The sequence below is a fragment of the Lissotriton helveticus genome, chromosome 5_1 (genome assembly GCF_964261635.1).
Source record: "Lissotriton helveticus chromosome 5_1, aLisHel1.1, whole genome shotgun sequence".
In the NCBI taxonomy this organism is placed as follows: Eukaryota; Metazoa; Chordata; class Amphibia; order Caudata; family Salamandridae; genus Lissotriton; species Lissotriton helveticus.
The window spans coordinates 1487877381-1487891071 of record NC_136065.1 but is presented as its reverse complement, the minus strand read 5'-3'; the positions used below and the strand labels follow the sequence as shown (position 1 = coordinate 1487891071).

General features: G+C 40.9%; 1 protein-coding gene across 1 annotated transcript in view; it reads left to right on the top strand.

Annotated features, from left to right (window-relative positions):
• LOC144753662 (calcium/calmodulin-dependent protein kinase type 1G-like) overlaps positions 1–13691 on the top strand; it is a 338654-nt gene that overhangs the window by 310114 nt on the left and 14849 nt on the right. Inside the window, exons 10-12 of the mRNA XM_078641277.1 lie at positions 1804–1891; positions 5348–6378; positions 12547–12676. Coding sequence (XP_078497403.1) covers positions 1804–1891; positions 5348–6378; positions 12547–12637 — 1210 coding nt within the window. The 3' untranslated portion in view covers positions 12638–12676. The remainder of the gene's footprint in view (positions 1–1803; positions 1892–5347; positions 6379–12546; positions 12677–13691) is intronic.

Here is a 13691-nt window from a genome sequence, read left to right as displayed (position 1 = left end):
CTGATTTGATAGCCACAATAAAATCCCCGACTCTTATTTAAAATCAATATACACTTGGAGAAAATAGAGCAGAGATAAAAAACACTTTGGGAATTGGAATATAGTGTCACAGAGTAAACCTCATAGGCACATGGCTCCTAATTAATAATATACTGTCTTTTAGGTCTTACAAGCATATCCAAATAACATTAAAATATTGGAAGGAGACTCCTCACCCACATTATCGTGGCATGTTTTTATCATTGGTATCCCTTCACCTCGAGGTAGGTAAATGCCCCTCAACGGACTTGACCAGTTGTGGAAGTTTAGGCACAAAACGAGGAAAGTTAGGTAAATTTACCTGTACCCATCCTTGATAAATGTGTGCTTCAGAGAAGTGTTCCTCTTGGTGTTCATAAACCATTAACTGCCCTAAGTAGGGTCTTCCAGTACCATCACTCTGTTATGAGAGTGGGAAGGTTGCATCAAACCATTCACATCTATTTCGAATTATCCAACTCATATATTAGAAAGCTAGAGATATACAGCAAGAGAACACCCTGAAGAAGGCTCCTGACCTTATCAGGCACTTGAATAGACCGACATATGTTGATATGATGATGTACTCCCATGTTTTTTTTATACTAAAACTAAATATGTACAGAAGTAAAAAAGTTATCCAGTGTTGTAGTCTTTTTGATATCAGTAAAAGTTTGGTTAGAAAGTCACACTATAAACCAGGTATGAATGGCATGAGCATTAAATATTTAATAGGAGTACACAATTACAATAGTAGTGCACACATTTGTTTAAATGGAGTCAAGTTCATTGCACACAACATTTCCAAGCAAGAAGCTGGACAATGCAATGCATGTTCTCATACAGGATGGTTTAGCATACTTCGTACCAGATTACATAAATTGCACATGTACCCTGCACGTTTGCACCCAAGGCAGGTAACTTTTTTTTTGTGCAATGTTGTGCTGACAATCCTATGTCGAGAGCATAACAAATAATACGCGCAGTCGCATTGTGCAAACCATTGGGAAGCTTAAAGCAAGGTTCTATCTGTTAACTTAATTTTTTTGTGTGGAAATTTCGATGATTGTTTTCCTTTTCAAATTTTTTGTTTCATTTCATGTTTAATTGTAAATCCTAACTCAAACTCCAGGTATCAATACCAAAAGGTAAGATTATTACGCCACCAATAAGTAAAATAAGTGATATACTCTAAAAGCATACTTTTATGCTGTTAGGTAATTGAAGTATTCTTTTAGGCATTAATTGATATATGATCTTTTCAAATGGTATACCACATTGACATTTAGTTTGTTTCATGCCCAGGTATAGTGGGGTCATAAGGGGCCCACTCCTGATATTGATACACAACGGACATGTGAAGACAGTATTAGGCCCAAATGACCAGTGCAAAACAACACTTTGTTGCAGCTTTAAGTCCAAACGTGCCTGCCAATGGAGCAAATTTACAAAGCACAGGAAACAGTAATCTGCCCTTAAGCTACCTGCAATGGCCAGATGCATTTACGGTGCAACATAAAGTCAGAAAGCCATAACTAGATGGGCCAATGAGAATACTGCATTCAATATCTTTTTTTTAAAATGGCAATAGATATGGCAGTATAGTCAATTAATTAACCATTAAGACCAAATCTTAAAATGGTTGTGTGAATAGAGACAAACGTGTTAGCATGACTTTCTGACATTAATTTAGTTCTGGATGTCACTTATAGAATAAATGTCTAACATTCATCCCGCCTCCAGATTAACTTTTCATTGGATTATCCTGTTTTTTAACCTTTTCAGGATCGCTGGAAACACTGCACTAAATCGCGACATCTACAGATCTGTCAGTGCACAAATCAAGAAGAACTATGCAAGACGCAAATGGAAGGTACATTGTGCTTTATTTGTCCCGCTTAAGGGGGATTCTGAGAACCTTCCAATGGAGCAACTATTTTAGGCTGTCACAGGGGTATCATTACACAAATCCTACTGTAGTGTGGTAAAACTCAAATTTAATATGATGATATGCGGTGGAGCTTAGGGTGACAAACCATCCGGATTTCTGCAGAATTTTCCCACATTAGAAGTCTTTCATTTTTTCTGGTGCAGGATGCAGGGGCATAGCTTCCATTGGTGTTGCAGGTGCAGTGACACCGGAGCCCAGAGTATTGAGTGGCACACTAAACCCTGATTAGTGTTGTATTTCAGAGTTAAAACAGTAGCCAGGGTGCCAATTTCCTTCCTTGCACTAGGGCCCCTGACACACTGACCACGCCTCTTCCAGGATGCTAAATATCCTACTTTTTCTCCTCCCTGGATGATACAGGCTAATTGACTAGTGAATCCCTTGACAAAGACAGATTCGTCTGCCCAAGTAGGTCATCAAGCAGGAGCCTGTAAAACAAAGGTCTGGCTAGTAAATGTCCAGCAGACTAGCACCACTTCCCAGCCCTGACACTGAACGGGGAGGAGAGCGTGAAGGGTTAGCATTTGCTGGCATAAAAGTTGGGAGGTAGACCTACAACACAGAATGTTTCTTGCACAAGAGGCTTTAGAACCCATTTGCCTTGAGCGGGTCTAGTAGTACCAAGAAATTTGAAAATCCGTTGTTAAGGGGCCCTGAACCCACAGGGAAGTGGCCCTAAATCAAAAGTCATTACCTTAGCCAGATTGAGTTCATTGTCAGAGAGCCCCGGAAGACTGAGGAGACGAGTCACAATAGCATTCATGAATATAGGGAGGAATACTACAGGAATACTGTTTTACGCACATTTACATCCCTTTGTGAAACGCCTCTGCTTAGGTAATACACCCTTGTGAATTCCCATAGAAGCCCAGGTTCTGGTGTTAACCTGGGCTTCTATGGGAATTCACAAGGGCATATTATTAAGCCCATTATCGCCGCTTTAGCGGCAGTTTCCTGCCGATAAAAGCAGCAATAATGTATCGCCCTTTCTTGATAATATGGCCCCAAGTGACTTCACAAAATTTTAAATCTATTTTGTCCCGCTCTGGGATGTGTTGGAAGTTTACCATTCATGCACATGTTTACTGTAATCATAATGTACGAGCAAATACAGACCCTGAGATCATGTGTTACGGTGCTTCTTTCTACAAAGAAAATGGCGCACCCTGTGGTCATTACATGCCAGCTATCCTTCAGCTGGCCATGAGAATATGAAGAAAAAAGGAAAACACACGCTGGGTGCTTGTCCTGTTGAAAATGCCTTGGTGTTCCCCCCCCCCCCCGGCACCCTCCCTTTTTTTTCCCTTTTTCCTTCCCTTTCCTTTTTTCTTCCGTCTACTTTCTTCCTCCACTCATGTATATTCCTTGCTCCCTGTACATATATATTTTTTATATACAATAAAGAAATACAGAAATTAAAAAAAAAAAAAGGAAAAAAAAGAAAATGCCTTGGTGTTCATTACCTATTTTTAGCCTGTTTTAACGTTCTCACATAATAACAGTTAAGGGAAAAATGCACCTGAAGAAAGTGATTGCTCGAAAACAAAGTATATAAGAACGTAGGCAAACCAGAATTGCAAAGGACTGCTGGGTTCAAGGCCAGTAACATTCCCACTATATCACATTTTAGGGAGTAGAGCAGGAGGCTGAGTATTGTCTCGACCATGGTGATATTCACTCTTTAATGGGCACTATTTTAATTTTCTTATCACATTCTTACTGGTAGTGTTTAGCCTCATTCAAAGTACCTCCATTCTTTGCACCAAATGTGAGCAGATAAATAAATCAAAAGTAGTTGCACACAATCTGTTTACATGGCTTGGCCAGAACTGAAAATCGCACCTCCTATTCCAGCGTAGGGACTCCAGGAGATAGTAGAGTGATTTGAGCTCAGAAGCATGTAATATTGCATATTAGTCATACTTGATCAAGTCAGATATATATCGCCTAAGATAAACCCAGTCTTGTGAAATTGCAGCCTGTGTATTTGCTCAGATATACATCGTTTAAAAGAATGATGAGTTATGAGATTGTATTATATTGTATGAACATTAGTAATGTGTCAATCAATGAGAAAAGAAAGATGAAACAATGTCATCTCTAAAGTCGCTCGATGTTAATTTATCAAAATTTCAACCACCTGTAGTGGAACTACGACCGGGTCTTCATCTGGTAAGACAGTAGAAATGCGCAGAAAAACCTGATTTTGGAAAGAAAGAGGACCAGCATGCCAGAGTTAAGTAGTTCATGAAAAATGTATCTAACAGTATCTGAGGGGAAGCAATATTTGAGTATAGTGCACCACGCTTGCCTGACACCAGAGATCATTCTAGTCCTAAATTATTAGAGCAATAATTTAGGCCACATCTTTTCCAAATTATGAAAGCAGCTATTTAGGTTTGCTTCTGCTGTTTCTTTTTCCGGTGGTAATTGAACACTGGCACAGGATGACCAGTGGCAGTTTACCATTACCACTCACTGTACTGTACTAGCTAATCTACAATCTTCTGCGATAACCTGTCGAAAGTACTTTTATTTATTCATTAGCATTACTGCCGATTGATACACAGTGAACCACTCCCTCTTCACAGGGACAATGCTGCTTGCTGTCAACTGTGTCTTAATGACACACGTCACCTGAAGTGAGTAGCCTATAGTGAGAGACGGATAGAGAAACAGGATCAAAGGAAGTAACTGGAGGAAGAAGAGTTGGGGCTGCCAAAGAAGGGAGAAGTTAATAGAGAAAAGAAGGGAGGGAGGGAGGCCAAAAAAGAGGGAAAGAGTCAGGAGGAGAATTGAAGAAGAATGGCATTTTGGATGTGAGCAAAGAAGAAGGAAGAGAAGCAGAGGGGAGTGGAGAAAAAAGGAAAAAGGAAGTGAGGGGCAGAGCCGGATGGAGTGAGGCAGGAGGCCATGAGGGAAGGAATGGGGAAGGAAAGCTGAAAGTAATTATTGAGTATAGCCCACAGAGCACTGATTCCTTAACCTTTTCGGACAGTGCTAATTTGCACTTAAGTGCTATTTTGCACCTCAGGAAAAGAGGCACACACCCCCCGCTTTCCCCCCTTTCATTTAGCTTCAGTCAGTGTGGTCTGCATGATCAAACTACAAATATTGATTTCCGCTGCTAAGAGACGGGGGTGCCTTCCTTCCTCAAAAGGAAATGCAGCACATTAGCACCTCCTGAAATGTGTTAAATGGCGGTAAATGAAGCACTATATGCTTTTTTACAAGACTGGGTTTATGTATCTGGCTGGTGCTCTTTCAAATGCACATATAATCTTAATTCACTTAATTATCTGTCTGAAAAAAATATTTCTTTAAACAATGAGTGATCAGGTGCTGGCTCTTACTAATAGAATTCTGTTCCATTCACAGCAAGCTTTCAATGCTGCAACAGTAGTGTACCACATGAAAAAGCTCCACATGAACAGCTCCAATAACGGTCTCGCACCTATTGCGGAAGTGAAGAATGGATTCCCTACAATCAAAGTGTCAGAAGCGACAAGACCCAATACTCCAGATACCACCAGTGAAGACAGATCTGGTCAGGAAAACAACAGGTTGAGTCCAACAAAAACCACTGTGTTGCCTACACAAGCAACTCCTCCAAAGACAACAATGGGAACATGTTCTGTGCAAAAAGAAGCACCCCAACAGACCTGCTTCCAAAAGGAACTTCCGCCAATCAGTGCTGGACAAAAAAGCTCATTTACAACAAATATCTCGCAGAAAAGTTCAAGCCAAGGGGGTGAGACTGAAAAGGTCTCCACTGAAAACAAAAGTGCTCCTGGTGGCAGTCCAGTGCCAAAGAGTGCTGCTCAAACCAGCTCCGGCCAAACAAATACCGCTAATGACAATCATGTCCAAAGCAGTACTGCTTCAGCCAGCCTCATCCAGAAGGGAATGTGTGAAGCCACAATTCTTCAAAGGAATGCTCCACGAGCGAGCCCCAGTCAACCAAACACTGGTCAAACGAACATTCCTGCAAATGATGGTGCCCCCAAGAGCATTTCCCAAAGCAAGCCTGGTCAAGCTGGATCTGCTGATGTGACTCCAGTCCAAAGTGACAATTGCCAAAATGGCCCTCCACAAAATGACAATGTTTCAAATAGCCCAGTGCATAATGTACCCACCCCAAAAAACTCTGTTAAGAACAGCTCCACACAAAAGAACTCTGTGCAAATAAACAGCAGCCACGAAGCCCCCAGCATTGATATTGAGGAGGGAACGTCTGGGGATGGGTCTAATAAGGATGTGCAAATCAATGGAGGGATCCACTCCTCTGCAAACCAAGGCATGGCTCATGAGGAGTTTTGCAACTGCAGCTCTCCAGGCCAGTCAACCCAGAGGGGGAAGCACACATCCTGTTCGGACTCTGGGCTTCTTAAGAAGGTCAACAAAAAACAGTATGTAGACAATTCTAATTTCAGCCTTTTTCATTATTTACTTGAAACCTGGGAGATAACTAAAACAAGTCCAATGTTTTTACTTGAACAATCATTTATTGCAGTTGTATATCAACTCTGATGGTGGAATAGGACATTTTTGAAATATGGAATGATTTCCGTTTTCTCACTTATAATTAACAAAGAACCCTTTACCATATCAAAGAAACTAAAAAAAAAAAGTTGTTGGTTGAGTATGCAAACACATTTATTAAAAGCTTCGAATCACAGAGAATTGGAGCAGGGTTCCCCGAGCTTCAGCTAAGGAGTCGAGCTTTTTAATAATCTTTTTATTAACAATACTCGTGAGACCACTCAGTTCAAAACAATATCTATATAACATATTGGGAAATAACTCAAGAATTCACAAGAAAAGAATCGTTGGGGAGCAGCAAGGACAATCAACAATTACCATCTCCCTCACCCCTCCATGACTACCACAGATTCTCTGTATTTCTGCCAGGGCCCCCACACTTTCTTCCATTTGTTAGTACACCCCCTGCTTTTGAATGCAGTTTCTTCAGCCCTTTATCACCAGTCAAGTTCCCGCTTCCATTCCTCCCATCGCAGGGGTATCTGCACCACCTGGCAGTATTTTATTTTGTTTCACCACCCCGCTGCCAGGGCCAGCCATATCTCCACATACCTAGACCAGTCAGTGTCCCCTTTAATCATCAATAAAAGCCATCGGAACAGTCTGCCCCACCACCTCAGTCATGGTGTCGGTGACCCTCGTCCAGATGGGAATGATTTCCAGACCCTCCCATAATATATGAAAGAAGGTGCCCTCCTGTTGACAGCCCCTTACACATGACACCGATTGACTCCTGCCCCATGCATAAAGGTGCATGCTGGGATAGTAGGTGCGGTGAAGGATTTTTAGCTGCACCAGTCTGAACCTTGAATGGATTGCAATTTTGTCGAGGACTCTCTAGAGCATCCTGCCATTCCTCATCGTCGAGACTGCCAAGATCCTTGGCCCAAGCTGCTCTAAAAGTCGTCAGAGGGTCGGGTATGTTGCTTATTAATTTACGATAGATGGTTAGATGTGGATTTCTCCATAATGGGGTCCAGTAACAATCTATTCTCCATCAGGGAGTATTCCGGGATGGACGTACCACTTTGTATGTGAAATCGCAGGGCATGTAGGAGTCGTATATGATCGTATCTTTGAGACTGGTGTAGGTTGTATACCCTTTGGAGGTAATCAAAGGAGTGGGGGGAATCCCCCATCTAGACGTCACCTAAGTACTCAATGCCAATTAACTTCCACCCCTTGAAACCTGTTAAAGCAGTCACCTCTCGCAGTTGCTCACCTAGCCACAGTGGGGTTCTCCCTTTCAGTGTGTCTGCCCATCCTAGGAGTTTATTAGCCTCTCTCCAGCACTGCAATACTACTCTGGTGTGCTCAGGCCACACCGCCTGCGACCTCCAGGCATAAGTCGAGCTTTTTTGAAGTTCCTTGAATCCATAACATGTACATATGTTTCACTATCCTAACAATTACGAGCTGGGATGAGATTATCGGAGGAAGAGAATTCAAAAGCAAAGCAAACAGCCTCATCAAGTGTCAATGTGCCTATTTTCAGGGCTATTTATGAAGGTAACTTACAATAGTGAGTAATGTACACGTGCAATTTATTTCTACCCTTTTAAGTAACTTTAATACTTTTGGCTATCCACAAAATCCAAGCGTAAAGTTATAAAAAAGTGTAGACTTACACGTCTCCATCCCCTAAAAAGAGGGCAGAGCCAAACTTACTAGTGTAAGTTACTGCTGACAAAAAAAATACAACTGTAGTAAGTCCAGCTCATCACCTGGCCAACAACTGATACGGAAACTCCTTCCCATGGAAAATAATGGTGACATGGACTTAAAATAAAACCCACTAGGAAACAACATTCAATACAATTGAATCATCTAAATGTACAAAATGAAACAATTATTATTTAATTCTAAAAAAGTTAAAACCATGTTTTTTATTAAAAATTAATGTAAGATTAAATTGTAATAAAACATTGCTATGTTTTGGATTAATTCTAAACATCACTTTTAATATTAATTAATGCACAATAATGTTTTTATATAAAGCAAGAGTTTATTTCTTAATTTGAACTTCAGAAAAATAATGTTTATCTAATTTATTATATTTATATTAATTTAAGTTGTAAATCAAAATTAAGTTAATTGTGCTGTAGCATTTTCTATTGTGTGCTTTAAATAGAATAAATACATAACATTAATTTAAATTAGTATTTAATATGAATATATTTTTTTCTAATTTATAAAATAGTTTAAAAAAAATCCCTAAACTTTGCTATAGGGAGCTCTCTACCCTGACTGCGCAGTCCCCCTATGGTAAAGTATAGGGAAAAGTAAAATAGTTTATTTAACTCAAAATAAATATGTAAAAATATTGTTATTTTAAATATAAATATAAATCAATTGTATTTATTTCTTTTAAACGTAGAACAACATAAAAAGGCAGTAATTACTACATGTTCAATTAATTCTTTAAATAAGTTAAATATATTAAATCAAATAAAAATGTTTTAATGAAGTTTAAGTGGAGATGTAATTTCTGATTTAAAGTAAAACCAGGAAATGTTTTCTAATACATTAATAATTATTAAAAGTAATGCATATAATTATTCAAAGTAATTTAATTTAATTCAAATACAAAATAATGTTACAATAATGCATTATTTAAAAAGAGTTGTTGAAATATTTCATAATAAAATATTTAATATTGTTTTTGGGTTTCTGTTAACATTAAATAATACTTAATTATATTTGTAACTATTTTAATTTAATTTAACATTTTTTTGTTTTTTTAAGCGCCTATCTCCATTATTTTGTATGAAGTGTGTTTCATTACCAATCGTTGTCCAAGTGGGGAATTGGACGTACTCCAGCTATGAGCTGGAGTAATTTACTACTGTTTTGGTTCTCTTTTTGCCTACAGTAACTTTAGAAGTACAGTTTATTAATAGCAATAGTCTTATTCTTTTGTGGGTGGGTGCATGTCCCTCACTAAACCTCTAGCTAACCCTCCATAAACCACTCCTTGATCGTTCCACAACCCCTCCCATTTATTAATAAGTATTTATTCCTTTATTCCGGCCACTCTACCTGGTCCCTCTCACATTTGCTACTTTGGGGGCGATTCCGATCTGGGTCTCAAAGCTCTCCGACCGAGCCCGATCTGGAGTGATTTCCGACCGAGCCGGAGTCCTGCAGTCTGACCGAGCGAGTACAATGCCGCCGGACTCGGTTCAGTCGGACTCCCATAGAAGTCAATGGGAGCCAGTTGTACGACGCGTATATGGGCTCCCATTGACTGAATTGGTTCGTCTCACACAAGGGCACCCCCTATAGTGGGTACGCGTCGGTGCCCTCCGCACCATACAAGCCTGTGTTGGGGAGACCCTTGGGTCTCCCCCTGTGTGCAAGTTGTAAGGCTACGGGTGACAGGGGGTCCGACGCGGACCCCCAAAGGCAACTTCCTGGACTTTTGCGAGCCGGAAACTTTATCTCGCACCGGCTGTCCGACGCGTGCATCGTATTAGCTCGGACTTAAATCGCATCCATTGCACGGCACAGTTTACTTACGGATGAGACATACGGAGCGGTTCGGACCCGGACAAGACTCGGTCAGTTAATTTCACGTTGCACGCACCGTACTTGCTCACTTGTACAGATGCACGAGTCGGGCGGAAAACACACATATGGCTCGTACCTTTTTCCGTCCGGATCGCATTCGGTGCCCTTCCGAGCGAGATCAGAATCGGCCCCTTGGTATTAAACTTACATGTGTGAGGATAGTCCCTCAGAAAATATAGGAGAGGTGGAGGAGGAGAGTTACACTTGCAAGTTTGTGAATAGCATTTTGTATCACTTTAGTAGTATAAGTAAAGTACTAATAAATAATAATACAAAATGCAATTTGTGAATAGGCCCCGTAGTTTCTGAAACTGCTACAGGTTCATTAAACTCACGCTTTCAGATGGGAAGACTGCTCCTTACCTTGGCTATGAGATGGGACAGCCAATTAACAGGCTTCAGTATTGCAAAGAAAGCTTGGCTATTCTACGTTAAATTAATTATGCATTAGGGTGTGCAATTCATGTTTATCTGACAATCCCTCAATTTGTTATCCACAGCCCAACCCAAAATACATGTATAAAATTCAGCATCCATCCCATTAAACACCGTCTTTCCTTCACCATCATCTATCCCCTGAAAATTGTGTACATTATCATCTAGTAGTGCTAGCAGCAGAAAAGACAGTTCCTTGCCTAAAGTAAAACGTCTAATTGTGGCCTTGCAGGCTCATAATATAATATAAAAAGAGAAATATGACAAGAATCATAAGAACAGCATTCAACATCATCAATGCCTAATGCCCTGCCCATATATACTTTGTCATCCAGACCAAAAGTATCATCATTCTAACTTATGACTGATAGTATTCACATTCTTAACTTTATACTGAATATTAGTAATCTGCTCAAATATTTGTAAAGAATTGACAGGTATGTAAACACAATACTATTCCCCAAAGGTAGTAGAAACACCATCTGTTGCAGCCAATGTGAAATTATGAGATACTCTTTTGCAAAATAAACTGTTCTTTAAGCAATCAGTTAAGTGTTTATACCTTAAAGGACATCAGCATTGGAGTTTGCCACTTCTTTTAGACCCTAGCCATTTATATTTTGCCTTTCTTCTGCAAGTTAATAGGGCAAGTGGTCAAGTAGCTAATGGCTCACATTATGTATCCAGCAAAACAGGAAACAACCTAAAAGTAAAAGATTCTAAAATGTTTAGCTACACTACTTTGTGAGAACAACCCACCTGAAGAAAGAAACAGTTCTCAGCAAGTCAACTTGGAAAACAAGACAACTAAAAGTAGGTCCTTGTGCTGGCCTATATTTATATTGCAATGGCTTTGTTCCATAAAAATGTTGTGAAATCCTTTCTCACAAACTAGTCATTCAGCAGCCGGAGAAACACACAGGCCCTGGATAACAGCCAGGCCCAACTGTCGACTCTGCTGCATGGGCTGAAGTCCCTGTGAAGTGGGGGTTTGCAGTCCATGGAGTGTAGGCCACATTTCCTGGCTGTACCCAGGCCATCATGTACAGTGCAGGGTGGCCACCCACGGCAGTTTGGCTGCACGGCCTGTTCCACTGCATGTTCTTGAAGGCCATGCGCAGCAGGGTTTACAGCCAGAAGCGGGTTGAGGCCCTACCGCCAACCCACTTGGAACATGGCTGAAGGTCCAGCACAGATGGGGATGCATGCCCATGGAGGACATCATGCTCTCATAGAAGGTGACTGTAGTATATGATTAAAAAAATTGATATTAACTGAAAAAACAAGGCTAAAAAGAAGTTGCAGTTTGCTTTGTTTATAGCACTTTAATGTCTCTAAAACCTCGGAAATTAAATAAAAAAATACATAGAACAGTTAGAGTTTTGATTTAAAACTGAAAAAGCACCGAACGTTGAGTGTCCGGTGGGATACACAATCCACAACTTGCACTACAGCCATGCAACATTTTTCATAACAATAAGTAAAAATGCCTAAAGTGTAACATAATGAAACAACAACAGATGCTCAAATTAGTTAATATTACTACATTCATGGCCTTCTCTTTCATAGAGTTAAGGGTAACATGATATGAAATTTTATGTGTAAGACTATATACTACATTTGTATTTACATCTGGCCGGCCCGTAAAATGGAGTTCAAAGTTCCTGAACCTGGGAAGTCTGGGTGCAGGAACATTGGATCAGTTATAATCCCACCCGTGAATAGCCCTCCACCCAATTTGTAATCTCGCATTTTGGATCCGAGAACAACAGGAGAACTGTTCTTGGATTATTCAGTTAGACCATAAGGTTTAACCTGCAGACCATCTGCAATTGTAATTGAAACAGTCAAATTGTTTTCAAGTTAAATTTGCTCATCTGTTGGCGTGTTACTTCTAGTTATTTTTATTTGTTATCAGTAGAAGTGATAGAGCAGAAAGCATTTTATATTAGTAAAATATCTTCACAGTACTTCCTTGTATATTTCCTTACATGAATGTTTGTTTATTAGTATATTGTCTTGTTTTCCAGACCTTTTATCACGGCAGTTACAGCGCCTGCAAAAAACAATAACTTCACTCAGTGTGGCAGCGGGCAAACGGGAGTCTGTTCTGTGATGTGATTGCCACAATGGCTATTTGACCCACTGGTTTTTGTCTTTGTAAGTATCTTAGAATGGTAAAGTAATGGAATGGTTTTGATTTCAGACATGTTAAAGGAAACATGTTTTCCTAGGAGTGTATTGCATGTATGAGTTGAAAGGTATTGAACCTTCTCCCAATCTCTATTATCTATTCACTATCGAGACTCCTGAGGCGGAAGCCGGGAGTAGGGCACTAGATTTTTAATATTGCAGACTACTTGCTTACATTGTGTTTTTAACTGTCATCTCTTTGCTTAACAGCGCTTACTCGAACTATTTAAAATTTTGTTCACTTCCCCCACGCCGCATTTCCTACCTGCTGGGCGCTTCCTGCACGGAACATCAGGGTGTCTGAGGAGCCGATTCAGGGCGTCCACAGACTTTACAGACCTCGTTCCTCTTTGGCATTCACTGCGGCCGCCATCTTAGTTGTGGGCTACGACAGCGCTCTAGTGTTCGGCCGATTGGGGGCCCGGACACCATAAAAGAGCGTCTGTCATTTCATTCCCCATTCACTACCGAGACTCCTGAGGCGGAAGCCGGGAGTAGGGAACTAGATTTTTAATATTGCAGACTACTTGCTTACATTGTGTTTTTAACTGTCATCTCTTTGCCTAACAGCGCTTACTCGAACTATTTAAAATTTTGATCACTTTCCCCACGCCGCATTTCCCACCTGCTGGGCGCTTCCTGCACGGAACATCAGGGTGTCTGAGGAGCCGATTCAGGGCTTCCACAGACTTTACAGACCTCGTTCCCCTTTGGCATTCACTGCGGCCGCCATCTTAGTTGTGGGTGACGACAGCGCTCTAGTGTTCGGCCGATTGGGGGCCCGGACACCATAAAATGGATACCTCTCCTCGCCCGCGCAGCGGGCGCGCCTCTGGCGCGCCGCAGGCGCGCCAGAGGCAAGCCCGTCTGGGCCCGTCCGTCCTGGACCGGGACCAGGGCCACCCCCCCTGGCCCTGGTCACATAGATATCCACACCACTTCCATCCGATTTTCCGCAACTCAGCTACGAGAATTTAATACC